The 14974-nt window shown below is 47.7% G+C and overlaps 1 protein-coding gene across 11 annotated transcripts in view; it reads right to left on the bottom strand.

The window, feature by feature from the left end:
- Nucleotides 1-7010, bottom strand: part of Mta3 (metastasis associated 1 family, member 3) — a 120158-nt gene extending 113148 nt beyond the window's left edge. For 2 of the 11 annotated variants that reach the window (XM_063261374.1, XM_039078110.2), the window contains exons 1-2: nt 6634-6992; nt 4445-4512 (exon numbers count right to left, since the gene is read on the bottom strand). In XM_063261374.1, coding sequence (XP_063117444.1) covers nt 4445-4512; nt 6634-6661 — 96 coding nt within the window. In that variant the 5' untranslated portion in view covers nt 6662-6992. Of the gene's footprint in view, nt 1-4444; nt 4513-5823; nt 5940-6050; nt 6070-6633 lie in introns of those variants that run through there. The other 9 variants (XM_039078111.2, XM_063261370.1, XM_063261371.1 and 6 more) reach the window with 9 other exon arrangements.
- Between the last annotated feature and the right edge of the window lie 7964 nt (nt 7011-14974).

Consider the following 14974-nt stretch of genomic DNA (forward strand, 5'->3'; position numbering starts at 1 on the left):
GGTGCTGAAGGTTAAAAGTACTGGCTGCTCACTTCCAAAAGACTCTGGTTCAATTCCCAGCACACACACATGGCTGCTCACAACTGTCTGTAACTCCAGTTCCAGGGAATTTAATACCCACACAAAGAAGTAGTAGTAGTAGTAGTAGTAGTAGTAGTAGTAGTAGTAGTAGTAGTAGTAGTAATAGTAATATATCCTCAGGACTAAAGGGTGTGGCTTGAAGACAAGGTGCACTCTTAGCAAGTGCAGATCCTGGGGTTCAGTCGCCAGCACCAAAAGTGTTGTCCTGGGCACAGGCACCCCTGACTATTGGATTGTTCAATAGTGCAGTATTGTTCTTTCCTCACGACTACAGTGCCATTGTTCTTCCTCAGGACTACAGAACACCATGGTTCTTCCCTTCCATAAGGGACTCACAAACCATTTCTCTGAAGCTCTGCTATTCTAAATAATGGCCCCATTGAGCAGTGGTGGGTCTTTTCCAGTTTCTGAAGTGAGGGTCTACGCAGTGAGTGGAGGGGTTGAGGGCGCACGTGTTCTGAATGCTAAGAGTTAACTCTGAGCTGGGGGAGTCACCAGGGCTAGGAGATCAGAGACAGAACACCAGGAATCGAAGACCAGCCTGGGCTTCACTGTGAGCCCTTGTCTCAAAACAAAAACAAAAAACAAGGGCTGTAAACACGGTTCAGTGTTATAGCACTGGCTGAGCCTCTTCAAGGCCCTGGGCTCAATTTCCAATCCTCCAAACGGGGAGCGGGGGAAATTAATGGGAAAGCTTTCTAATTTCCATGCCCATTGCCAAGAGTTCCCGAGTGGCCGGAGGATCCTGATTAAGACTCCATGAAATGGCTCAAGGGAATCTTTGGGAATTATTTACAAAAGTGTGTATGTGTGTGTGTGTGTGTATGCTGGCGTGGTAGCTCAATATACACCAAAGCTATAATCTCAGCGTTCAATAGGCAGAGGCAGGAGGATTGCCCAGGTTTAAGGCCAGCTCTGTCTACATTGCAGATTCCAGGCCAACAGAGTACATATACACATGCCAAGGCCGGGGCTCAGTATTTAGTACTGAGTAGTGTGGTGGTAGGTGGGAAGAGAGGTACGAGGCTGAAGATATAACACAATACCACAAAACAGTCAGGCATAGCAAAGCCCTATTGTAGTCCAGCATTTAGGAAATCAGTAGTTCAAGACCCACTTCTGCCTCATAGTGAGTTCAAGGCCAGCCTGAACTACGAGTGACCCAGCAAAAAAAAAAAAAAAAAAAAAAGACTTTGAGGTCAGCATGAACCACCAAGAAAGTTCAAGACCAATATGGGAAACATAGCAAGACCTGTCTCAATGCCAGGTGTGGCACCTTTAATACTAGTACTCGAGAAACAGAGGCAAGAAGACTTCTGTGCTTTTGAGGCCAGCCTGGTCTACATAGGGTGTTCCAGGCCAGTCAGGACTACATAGTGAAACCCAGTCTCGAAAAAGAAAATAAACTTATGTAGGCTCAACCTTTTGTGTGTGTGTGTGTGTGTGTGTGTGTGTGTGTGTGTGTGTGTGTGTGTGTGTATGTGTGTGTGTGTGTGTGTGTGTGTGTGTGTGAGACTACATAGTGAAACCCAGTCTCGAAAAAGAAAATAAACTTATGTAGGCTCAACCTTTTGTGTGTGTGTGTGTGTGTGTGTGTGTGTGAGACTACATAGTGAAACCCAGTCTCGAAAAAGAAAATAAACTATGTAGGCTCAACCTTTGTTTGTGTGTGTGCGTGTGTGTGTGTGTTCAGAGATTCCGGAATTGCTTTTAACGTGGGTTCTGGGGATAGACTCCAGCTCAGGTACTCAGGCTTGGTGGAGAGCAATTTTACTGACTGAACCAACCACCTCACCAGCCCTCTCGTTTCCTTTAATTCTTTTTTTTTTTTTTCAGAGCTGAGAACCGAACCCAGGGCCTTGCACTTACTAGGTAATCGCTCTACCACTGAGCTAAATCCCCAACCCCTTCCTTTAATTCTTTTTTCCTTCTGTAGACAGTGCTAGGGCCCACGGCGTTAGAAATAATAAGCGAACGCTGTACCACTGGGCCGCATGGCCTTGAGTTAAATATTTGAAGGTGATGAATGAAATGGAAGGAGTAAGCAGGAGGCATTTTTGGTGTCTGAGACAAGGCCTGTGTTCTTCGGGCTGGCCTTGAGCTCTCTGTGAGCTGAGGAGTCCTTCGCGCCCCAGCCACCACCTCCTCAGTACTGAGACTACTGGTGTGCCAAGCCTTGAACCCAGAGCCTTGTGTGTGCTCTCCAGTATGCACACTACCAACCGAGCTGTATTTGGCATTTTCAGACACTGGGCAAGCGAAAGTGACGTAAAGCACATATTTAAGAGGCGAAGACATTAGCCATAGTCTCACGAATAAAAGTAAAATTACGGGTGTGCTAAATTTAAAATGTCACTCGCAGGATAGTGCTCTGTAAACATGCAATCTGGAATTCAAATGCGGTGCCTCTTTGGAGTTAGCAGGGCCTTGAGCAGTCATCTTAAAGGTCTGGAACTTTTAAATTCCAAACTAAAAGCTCTTGGCGAACATAGCTCAGATTCATACATCTTGTACGCTTCTTTTGCTATATGGGATTCAGGACTCTAATGCCTGCGTTCAGGAGGCCCAGGCCAGCCTGGGCTACACGAAACTGTTGGCTTACAGGAGATTCTGCTAGGCTCCTCCCAGGGACCTACCTAGCAAGGGCTTACTTAGGTCATCACCTGCCCCTGCCTTAACTACCTGGCCCCTGGTGCAGGCCTCCTATGAAAGGACTGCTATCCACCCCAGTTCTCTCTCACCTGGGTCCCACATATTCCAGCAGGTCTCTTTCTCCCCCTTTCTGTCCCTCTCTGCCCTGACCCCTTCTCTGCCCTCCTGGCTCCTGCTCCCACCTGCCTGCTTCTACCCCTCTCCTTTATACCGGGTTTGTTGCATGGTGTGATTTCTCATGGGGCACCTTGGCATGGGCCCGCCAGGTAACACCCTCCCTCGCCACCCCCGGGGGAGAGGGGCTTATTATATTTCATAACAGAAACCCTGTCTTAAAACCAGAAACCAGAACCAAAACATCAGACACTTCTCTTTTTTTACTTTCCCCTAATCTGTGCTCAGATGAAGTGACCATCATCTTCTGGAGGAAGGACATGGAAACACATAAACATATAAATTCATACATAGTACACTGTATTTATTTTCATTACCTGTTTTTCTAAGCACTGTGTGTTTTTTTTTTCAGTCAATAACACATTTTAAGTATTTTAGGATTAAGTGGTTGACGTGTAGTTAGAAACATGGAGTAAACAATTGTTGAACTAATGATCCTCTAAACTGTCTCATGTTTATGCTAATACATAACATTACTATTCATCAAGTACTTTGTTCGCTTGTTTGGTTTGGATTTTTTGAGACAGGGTTTCTCTTTGTCACTCTGGCTGTCCGGGAACTCTTGTAGACCAGGCTGGCCTCAGAAATCCCCCTGCCTCCACCTCGCCTGTCTCCCTAGTGCTAGAATTAAAGGTGTGAGTTCTTGTCAGCTCCTTTTCTTTCCCCATTTATTTTCCCTCTGTTTTGAGAGAGTTCTGCCACTCACTAGCCTGGAACTCTCTAGGTAGGTTAGCCTGGTGGGCTGGCGAGCCCCAGAGCAAGGATTGCAGGCGTGAGCCACTAAACTGGTTTTTCTTTCAGATTCTGAGACTTGAACTCAAGTCCTCATGCTTGCAAGGTTGCAAGGTAAGAACAAGAACTTTACCGACTGAGCCATCTCCCAGCTGCTTGGTTTATTTGGTTTGGTTTGGTTTGGTTTTTTTAGACAGTCATACAACCCAGGTCAGACTCAAACTAGGTATAATGTTCCTGTGTCAGTCTCCCAAGTGCTAGTACCTCGATGACTCATTTTACAATTTTGTGTGTCGGGGGAGGGGAGGACCAGGCTGTGGCTCAGGCTGACCCTAAGCAGCCGTGCGCCTGACTATAGGCAAATAAATCGCCACGCCCAGTCAGATTCTTCCTTCTAGAGGAGGAACATATTCATTTGCTAACAGATGTGAAACGCAGCACCTGAGAGGCTGAGGCAGGAGGATTGAGGTTTTTGACATCAGTGAAAGCCTGGCTCAAACAAACAAAAACACATTGTACAGTCCTAAATATGACCAAGAATCAAGTTACACAAATTACCGGCCTGATCTTTACAGCCCAAAGCAATGTGAGGAAACTTGCAATCTTTTATTCAGTAACATTAGACAAAAGTCTTTATAAAAAGTCAACAAATATTCAGACGCCTACAGAGCTCTGTAATCAGTCTGGAACTGAAAGTAAAAAAAAAAAAAAAAAAAAAAAAAAAAAAAAAAAAAAAAAATCACCTCTTAGGCCCTTTACCCAGTAACCACGTTAGTGTTCCACAGATGATGTAACTCAGGCTCACCTTGTTGAGTTCCTCTATCCTTCTGATTAGGTATGGGTTGCTGGACGAATTCTCAAAGTAAACATAATCTGCAAACAAAAAGTTACAGGTCTTTTCAACAAAAAGTTCACATTTGACAGCTCACAGCAGGGTTTTTGTTTTGTTGTTGGTTTGGGTTTTTTTTGTTCCTTTGTTTTTGGTTTTGTTTTTGACAGGGCCACATCAGGTAGTCCTGGATGTCTTGGAGACCTTGCGGAGTTAACCAAACCCGCCTCGGGCTCAGGGAGACCTGCCTGCCTCTGCCCAGGACTAGAATGCTGGGATTAAAGGTGTCCAACAATCTCTCGGGCTTCAGCTCTCCACACCAGGCGATTCACTTTAGGAAGTAGGTAATCACCTCCATTAAAACTGTTCCAAGTCTATTCTTTGCTAGAAGTCCCACTTCCGACTAAGTACCCCAAGCTCATCTAGAACTGGACACACCCCTGCCTCACACTCTCAAGTGTGGAGATTAGTGGCACGTACCAGGAACCACATCCTGCTTGAGTTTCTTCTTCTTTTAGAAAATAGCAGCCCAGGCCGGCAAGAACTGGCGATGTAGCTGAGTCTGGTCTCTAGCTCCTAAGCCTCCCACCCCCACTCTTACAAAGCTGAATTTATTGACATGGGCCACAATGGCCACTCTTGAATTAATTCTTTAATTTAAAAAAGTCATGACTTGGTGTCATTGGGTGGAGTGGGGAAACAAAGGAAGGGTATCAAAGCAGAGGTCAGCCTGGAGCTACATAGCAAGACTTTGCCTCAAAAAAACAACAAAAGGCAAAGGCCTTAATTAAATCCCAGCACTTGGGGGTGGGCAGAGGCAAGCAGATCTCTGTGAGGCCAGCCTGGTCTAAGAGTGAATTCTAGGGCAGCTAAGCCTAAATAGACACCCTGCCTCAAACAAACAAACAAACAAACCCACCACAATATGAGAGGCAGACCCCTTCATCACTATGTATCAGCGCACACTAAAGCACCCTCCCAAAGCATCCCTCCAATACAATCAGCCCCGAACGACGTTTCTTACATAAAATTGTTGACCTAAGACAAATTAGGAGGGGAAAAAAAGCTTACCAGCTCAAATTCATTTCCAACGTCAACTTAAAAAAAAAAAAAAATCGGCGGGCAGAGTGTGTAAGGAAAAGCCAGGTAACAAACTTTTCCTTACTCTACCTGGGATGGGGAGGAATAGGGCTGGGTGTTGGGATTTTTTTATCCTTTTATTATATTTTATTCAACTCCATTTAGACTCTTCTTATAAAGAAAGCATGGCCAAGTTTTCAAGCAAACCTACGGGATTTTTCCAAGTGTGGCTTTTCCTCCACAGAGAAGCTGGAAACTTCCCACTATGTGTTTACCTGAGAGACTGCACAGTCACGGTCTACCTTAGCGGCTCTCTCTCAGCTCTCTGCTGCTAAGTGGCCTCATTTAGCCAGGCCATTCCCCACCATCATCCATCAGGAGCTCGGCTAATGAGCAGAGACGGAAGAGCAAGTCTCACTCACAAACACGCCACTTATCTGAATTATTATTTTACCAGGAAGGAGGGAGGGAGGGCGTCGTGAGCAGGGAAAGTTTGTTTGACCTTATTTCTCTCTTCTGCAGTAGGCTGGGAAGACAGACAGCAGAGCCAACGTCCAGGCTGAGCTCAACTCCCCACCTGGGGCTGCGGCTCCCTGGCCCCACACACAGCCCCACTCTTAGGGGGGGCTGAACGAGGAACCGAAGGGAATGGGGGTGAAGCAGCGACGGTGCAGGGCCCAGGCTATGCAAACAGGCCTGTCCAGCTGTGCCCCCATCTGGGCCACCATCGCCCCCAGCCCACACTAACACAGAAGCAGAAGCGGGGGTTGGGGGGGGTGCTCCAGCCCCCCGGTGCCCAAAAGCCACGCGAGGGAAAGGCCACCCAGCTAGGGGGCTTGCAGAGGCCCTGTCCCTTTAGGGCGTACGTAAAGGGGGTGTCCGATGCGTATCCCCAGAAGAGGCCTGGCCCTGAGACGCCGGGCAGGAGCGGTGGGGGAGGGGAGTGGGGGTGGGGAGCCCCCTGCGCCCCGCCCGCGGCGCCCTCAGCCCGAGCTCCCGGGCTGCTGGCAGTAAGCGTGCGCCGCCCGGACCCCCGCTCCCACCGCCCGCTCCCCGACGGGCCGGGAAGGGCCGAGCCTTCCTACCTCCGACCCGGTACATGTTGGCCGCCATGTCCGCCCGCCCGCCCGCGGAGCCCGAGTCGAGCCCCGCCCGCCGCCGCCGCCTCAGCCTCGACCGCCGCCGCCGCCGCCGCCGCCGCCTCGCCACGGGGGAGGGGGAGGGACGGGGAGGGGACACCGAGGGAGGGGGCTGTGCCCGCCCCCAGCGCCGGCAGAGCGACGCCGAGCGGGCCGGGGAGGCCGGAGCGCGGCGGGGACGGGGCGACGGGCTGCGGGGGGCCGAAGACCCCGGGGCCACCCGCACTAGCCTCGGGTAGCACACTAGGGTCAGGGGCTGTGGAAGAACCAGGGTGGGGACAGAGGTTCAGCCACTCGGAGCGTCTCTCCTGCCCGCGTCACCTGTCCACCTTGGGACAGGTTCTCCTTTCCTGCTTCTGTCCCCAGGGATACCCCTCTATGTGTGACCTCAAGCATACGAATGCCCTTCTGGGTACAACTCTCCGATACAGCCAATGCAGGCGACAGATGTTCGCTTGCGTCCCTCCCTCGTGGTGAGAGGGGTTTTGGTGGCTTTAGAGCCTGCAGGCCTGGGGCCAACAAGACCCTGCGTGCTTGCAGCTTTCTCAGTCTGAGACCCAGCTGTGAAAAGAGCTAGGAACTGGCTTTCTCACCCCAACCACATTGGCGGGTCTTTCGTGGCTGTGCCAAAAATGAGCCGAATAAAACCAACTCCCCCACATCCTCTGGCCCTGCTTCTAAACAGGCTCTGTGTACCGTGTGTGCTTTGACCAGGAGAGACCTTCAGCATGAGAGGGCTTCCTTTGCGGGTGGAAGAACATGGTTTCCACAATCTGCCGTTTGCTTCCCCCTCCCCCCTCAAAAGGAGAAGGCCGAGTCTAACAGCCTAGAGTGGCTGGTCAGCTAACTAGTTTTATGTCAAAAAGCACGCCCCCTCCTCGTTTTTTGCATTACTGGGGATTGAAACCCTAGGTCTTTGCACAGGTTAGTCACTCAACTATAATACCAACTTTTCATGTTTGTTGGTTTGTTTTTAAATTTTTAGTACATTTATCTATCTATCTATCTATCTATCTATCTATCTATCTATCTATCTATCATGTGAAGGCATGAATGCCATAACATATATGTGTAGGTCTATTCTATGAGTCGGGATTGAACTCAGGTACTCAGGCCTGGCTGTCCAGAGCTATCTCACCAGCATTACTTGTTTTAAGCAAGGTCTCAGCTCAGACTAGCTCTTGTAGTCTCCTGCCTCTGCCTCTCAAGTTCTGGGTTTATATTACAGGTGTGGGATAACAAGCCCTGTTAGAAAGCTCTTAAATGGTTAATTTCCCCACGCTGAATAGCTATAGACCCCCTTTTCACATTCCTCACACCCTCTGTGAAGGTTTGAATATAGAAGGCCCTTACAGTAAACATCTGTAACCATAGTATCATAGGCTAAGGCTGGAGGCTCTCCAGTTTGTGGCCAGCTTGGGATACAGAACAAGATCATCTTGACTGGCTTTCCCCAGTGAATAGATAACTTAGGAAAGACAAGGTGTTCCAAACTACTAGACATTGTTGCATAGTAAACACTGGCCTTGTGTTATGGGTTTGGAGTGCCAGGTGATACTGATTTTAAGGTCTGTGCCAGGGTAGGAGCTGTCCCCAGAGAAAAAGACTGCATTTTGGTTGATGTTCCTCTATCATACAATATTGAGAAAAGTAATTTTATGAATAGCTGAGGCATAAATAAATGGGCTTTTGCCAAGTTTTACAGTGATTGTTCTGTGGCCTGTTTCCACATCTATAAAATAGAGATATTAACTCCACTGCACAGGTGTGTTAAGGGTCGGTGGCGATATCTGAGGATGATCTTAAAGCAGACAGCGGAAAGCACTATGCAAATAGCAGGTGTCTGTCAATTCCTTTGTACTCTGGGGAAGCCTCAGACTCAATTGTAGCATGCTCCAAACTGTGGGCCCTCAGCCCTTCTGGCCCAGAGAAAACAAAAGAGCTCTGAAAGCCTAACAGTTATTTATCATAACTCTTTTACTTGGGATCCCGCTGAAAATACAATGTGACTTACCTGACACCACTCTCCATTTCTGAGCTGACACAAACATCGGCTGAATAATTCACCTGGAACAATAGGAACTAAATGGGATTCAGCCCTTTTCCCTCTGGCCCACAACAGTATAAACCACAAAGTCTATCTTCTACTAAGAATGTCGCCTGAAAATTCAAAGGAATGGATCATAAGTTTTAGAAGGTTTCCTCATTATTTTTAAGTAATAAGTGAACAAGAGTAGGGCTGGAAGTGCATAAGAGATGTCTCAGCAGGTAAAGATGCTTGCTGACTTGAGTTTGATCCCTGGAACCCACACATTGGAAAGAGAAAAATCAATTTACAAAAGTTGTCCACAGAGCCCCACGTGCACATCATAGCCTATGTACATGCACACATACACACTAAGCTTTTCTTAAAGCCCAGTTTTGGGGGGCAGAGGGGGAGTAGAGCAGGAGTTCGAGGTTATCCTAAACTGCATAGCATATTTGAGGCTAGCCTGGGCTCCATGGCTGGGTTATAGCTGAACAGAATGTGAATAGAACCTATGATACATAAAGCTCCAGGTTAGATCTCCAGAACTAAATAAACCAAGAACCATAGCCTATGCTTCTAATCCCTGCACCCAATCCTTGGGTTGAAAGTGGAGGTAGGAAGATGGTAGGGAGGAGAAGCTCAAGTTTTCCTCAGCTATACAATTTGATGACACCATCCTAGACTGTGTGAAATTCCATCTCAAAAGCAAAATAATAAGTTAAAAAAAATCCTTCCTCAAAGTATTTTTTTTTATTCTCATTACTTCCTTGTCTGCCTGTCCCATTTCCTTGGGGTTCTGAGGTCCCTATACTTACCACAATAAAGATATGAAGAGTGCTAAGAACATTTACCACGCCTGTCCACACTCAGCTCTTCTCCTTAGGAGCAGCCATAGCCTGGAGCTGCCATTAAAGACTTAGAGACCTGGCTCAGAACAGGAAGGAATGGTGGTGGCCAGACCAGACTCCCCCGCCTCCCCTAGGTTCTCTCTGTTAAGCCCCTTTTACTTCCACCTCCAAGACAGGGTTCTCTATATAGGAAATGTATATTCAAGGAGGAGGAAGGAAGGGTGGCTCAGCGGTGAAAGCATACACTGTTGTTCCAGGGGACCTAAGTTAGGATCCCAGAAGAACCCATATCAGGCACTCACGATTGTCAGTGGCTCCAACTCCAGAATGTTCCATATCTTCTTCTGGCCTTTCCACTACTCACACTCACATGCATATGCCTACACATAAATAAAAATAAGTCTATAAATAATACATACATACATACATACATACATATACATATACATATGTACATACACAAATGGGGCTGAGTTGTAGCTCGATTGGTAGAATAGATAGATACCCAATATGCATGAAGCCTTGGGTTCCATCCCCAACACTGAATAAGCCAGGTGTGGGGCCACACATTAAGGACTTCATGTTTGTTGTGTCACATTTCTCCCCAACCCTAAGGGAGACATGTCCCCTAAAGCATAGCAGAGACCAGAGTAAACGGCGTCTTCCCATGGACAAAGCTTCCTAGCACAGCTGTTGTAATTAAAGAAACATGTGGAAGGCCTTGCTTGAGACCCAGAGCGTCCCTTCTGTTGGTCTCTCTAAACCCACTCTTTCCATTGCAAGAAAGCTGCAAATGAGCCAGGGGTGGTGGCCATCTTAGCTTTCTGGAGACAGGGGCAGGAGGACCAGCCTATGCTACATGAGACCTCATCCGAAAGAAAGACAAAGAAAGAGATAGTGTCACTGCTCAAAAGGCTTGGTGGGTTAAGACACTTGCCACCAAGCTTGAAGACCTGAGTCCAGTCTCCGGATATACATGATGAAAGGAAGAACAGCTTCTGTAAAATTGCTCTCCAGCCTTCCACATGCATGCCACACACCCATCCACATACATACATACCCCACACACAATATACACACAAACATACAAGAAACACATACACACATATTCATACACATATATACATACATGCACACACACATGTGCACACGCACAAATAAATATAAAAATAAGAAAAAAGACAGGCTGTGGCGGCACACCTCTTTAATCTCAGCACTTGGGAGGCAGAGGCAGCCAGCTCTCTATGAGTTTGAGGCCAACCTGGTCTGCAGACCAAGTTCCAGGACAGCCAGGGATACACAGAGAAATTCAGTTTCAAAAAGCCAACAGATAGGTTGGGGATTTGGCTCAGTGGTAGAGCGCTTGCCTAGGAAGCGCAAGGTCCTGGGTTCGGTCCCCAGCCACAGGAAAAAAAAAAAAAAGCCAACAGATAGATGATAGATAGATAAGAAGAAAAGAGAAGGAAAAACAAAAGAAAAAGAGAGAATGAGATATGAAAGGGAATGTAGATTTTGTCTCAACTTGGGAATGGTGAGTTCTTCCTGTTTTGGTTTGGATTTTTTCCTTTAGTTTTTCTCTTCAGGCACAGGATTTTCCTTGGGGGGAAAAAAAGAGTGTTCTGTGCTCTGGCCGCAGTCTGGGAGACTTGTGATATTGAACCTAGGAATTGAGCCTGGGGGCCTCGGGTGTAATTAATCTGAAGCTGGAGCCCAGGCTTCAGAGGAGCAGTGTCTTGTTTGTGTTTTCTATGATTTATCACCCCTCCCTTTCATTAACTTACTTTGGTTTTTAGCAAGTTTCTTTGGGAAAGTCCAGCCTAACTCAGATATTTTAGGGAGGTCCTCGGCTGTAAAAATGGACAGATGAGTCCTAGAAGAAAGGCATGTGACATCAACAAGCAAAACAAGAATGTCCCTAGGGGAAGGAAACCTGCACAGGGGGTTACAGCATGTCCAATCACCACTTCCCACCCACTTCCTGGTTTGGAACATGAAAGCCCAGACTGGTTTCAGGAGGGCTTACTTTTCCTGTCCTCCATTTTTCTTTGAGATGCACCCATACTGTGTAGTCAGGCGGACCAGGCCAGGCCTCAAGGAGCTCCTCCTGCCTCTGTCTCCCAAGTGCTGGGATTAAAAACAGATGCTGCTAGGCCTGGCTGAGATCCCACATGGTTCTTGGAGGGGAGTGAGCTGAACCATAGGGTTCTAGCCCCAGGAAGGTTCCTTCTGTAGTAAAGATTCAAAGAGGCAATAGGAGCTGTGGTAAGGATGTTTTCAAGAATGAGATAGAGCCGGGTGCTGTAACTTATGCCCCTAACTCTAGTACTCAGGAGGCAGACGCATGAGTATACCTGTGAGTTAGAGGCCAGCCTGCTCTACACAGGAATATCCCTGTGAGTTAGAGGCCAGCCTGCTCTCCATAGAGAGCTCCAAGACAGCCAGAACTATACAGAGAGGCTCTGTCTCATGGGAAAAAAGGAATGAACCAGACTGTAGCACAGCAAGAATAACTCAGAGAAGACGGAGTTCAGATAGGAAAACAGGAGCAGGCATGGGATAGGTCAAAGGGAGAGCTTTTCTGGCCTGGGGCAATAGCCCGAGAGAGAAGTGGATGGAGTTCATCAAGGAAGGAGCAGTAAGATCTGCGGGCTTCAGGAAGATTGAAACAAAAGGAAAACCACAAGACTTTGTGCAACTGGTTGGCGACAGGTAGGTGGGTCTCTGAGTACAGGTAGGTTACAGGAGCTGAGACAAGACCAGGCTCGGTGCTGTCCGTGTTGGTCCCATCTGCCTTTGGAAGTGCCTAGGTAGAGCATTCCTCTTTAAGGAAGAGTGGTGTGAACAGGCCTGGAATCCTCGTCTTCCCTGTCACCATCAGCCCACGACCCAGCCTGTCTGGTCTTAGAACTAAGCCAAGCCCTGGCCCCAGGGGAAGAAGCAGCTCCCAAGAGCAGAAACAGGTTTAACAGGTTGGTTTCTGCTCACAGAAATCAAGGTCCAAATGTGCAAACAGGTAGGGCATGAGCAGTCACACAAGTCACTGCCCAGGGCAGAGTGCCCAAGGTTGCCCCCTCTCTCACTGTGGTCAGAAGCAAGTACGGAGCATGCCCTGATAGAGTCCTGCCTTGATCCTTCGTTCTTGTAGCCCCTGTGGTAGACAAGGGAAAAGAACAGGAAAGGGAAGGGACCAAAGCCTAAAAGAGACAGGCAGTCTGGTTCCCCATGCTCCCACAGCTCATCCTTCCTCAGACGGTGTAGTGGGTGAAAGGCGCCCATCCACGGAGGAAGAGCACAAATGACCATCTCCCTGGAGACCATGACTATGACCTTCTTTGGGAAAAGACCGTTTAGTGGTGTAATTAAGTTAAGTTATCAAAATGAGCTCATCTTGGATTAGAGTAGGCCTTAAATCCAAAAACAAATATCAAGACATAGATGAAGAGACAGCACTGAAGAGAAGGTCCTATAGAGGGAGAGGGCATGGTTGGAGCCTACAGACACAAAAGGGCCCCCCCCCAAAAAAAAAATGGCAGAAACGGGACGTGCTACATTTACCTGCCCTTTTCAAGGCCCTGCGTTCTTTCTTCAGTACCACAAAAAGAAAAAGAGAAAACCAGGCTGGGAGTCTAGAAAGCCCTTCTCACTAACTGCAGCATACAGGAGTCAGAGGTTTAAGAATATGAGTTCAGGGGGCTGGGGATTTAGCTCAGTGGTAGAGCGCTTACCTAGGAAGCGCAAGATCCTGGGTTCAGTCCCCAGCTCCGAAAAAAAGAACAACAACAACAAAAAAAAAGATTTATTTTGGGCTGGAGAGATGGCTCAGTGGTTAAGAGCACCGAGTGCTCTTCCAGAGGTACTGAGTTCAATTCCCAGCAACCACATGGTGGCTCACAACCATCTGTCATGGGGATCTGATGCCCTCTTCTGGTGTCTGAAGACAGTGACAATGTACCCACATACATGAAATAAATAAATCTTTAAAAAAAAAAAAAAAGAATATGAGTTCAAGGCTGGCTTTGGCTACACTGAGAGTTTGGGGCAAGCCTAGGCTACATGAAATGCTCCCCACATTTGGGTCGAGGTCTTCCTCAGCTGTGTTCCACTGTTGAGATAGGATTCCCACTGAATCTGGAGCTCAGTGACTCAGAGGATCAGCCAGCTCCGGGATCTGAGTCTGACTGCCCTCCCGTTGCTCTTGCCCTGAATTGGGGTTACAGGAACAGGACCAACGTGCCCAGGTTTTGCGTGGGTTCTGGGGATCTTAACTGAGGTCCTCATGCTTATGTGAAGAGCAAGCCACCTCCCCAGCCTCCATTTATTTATGTTGGGGGATCCTAAATGACCCGGAACCTGCTGTGTAAACTGAGCTGCCCTCTCCCTCCTAAGTGCAGAATTACTGGTACATACCACTATGCCCAGGAAAAGAAAAGAAAAAAGAAGCCATTTTCATTAACCAAATACCAACAAATACCCATAGAGTGCAGAGAGAAGCATTGTAGATACACAGGAGACCAAGCTGAACCAAGTACTAGTCTCCTGGCCTTGTATTTTAGTGGGAGAAACAAACACTAAATATACAAATAGGTAAATACACGTGATGCATATGATAATGGTAAATGCTGCAGAGATTAAAATCAGGATTAGAAAAGGCCTCTGAGAAGTAAGAAGTAAGCAGAGACCTCAGTGAGAGTCTTGGGCACTGAGACACGCCTGTAAGACACCTCAAAGCTGCTAGGCCTGTGTGGGTAGGTAAAGTGGAAGAGGTCTAGGTCACACACAGCGTGGTGGCTTCAGAAAGGCTTGGCTTAGGGGGCTGGGGATTTAGCTCAGTGGTAGAGCGCTTACCTAGGAACCGCAAGGCCCTGGGTTCGGTCCCCAGCTCCGGAAAAAAAAAAAAAAAAAAAAAAGAAAGGCTTGGCTTTTACTCTCAGTACAATGGGATGTGGTTAAAAGGATTTCTGCAGTTTTTGTTGCTTTTGAGACAGGGTCTCGGTGTGTAGCCCTGGCTGTCCTAGTACTTGCTATGCAGATCAGGCTGAGCTAAAACTGAATTCTGGGACTAAGGTGTGTGCTACCACACATACCACTTAGGAAGTTTAAACGCGGAATGATGGCGATCTAGACTTAGGACAATTTATTGGTGTGTGTGTGTGTGTGTGTGTGTGTGTGTGTGTGTGTATGTGCCACATGTGTATGCATGCTAGGGGAGAGCTGAAGAGGGCATCAGATCCCTTGGAGACAGATTACAGGCTGTTGTGAGCCAACTGACACGGGTGTTGGGACATGAACTCAAACGCTTTACAAGAATAGCAAGCTCTCTTAAACCCCGCTTTACCGCTACAGCCCCTGCGAACTTTAAGTCTTACTCAGCCTCACCTCAAGTTCAAAACATATGTATATATATATATAT

This window comes from Rattus norvegicus, chromosome 6 (assembly GCF_036323735.1).
Source record: "Rattus norvegicus strain BN/NHsdMcwi chromosome 6, GRCr8, whole genome shotgun sequence".
NCBI lineage: Eukaryota > Metazoa > Chordata > Mammalia > Rodentia > Muridae > Rattus > Rattus norvegicus.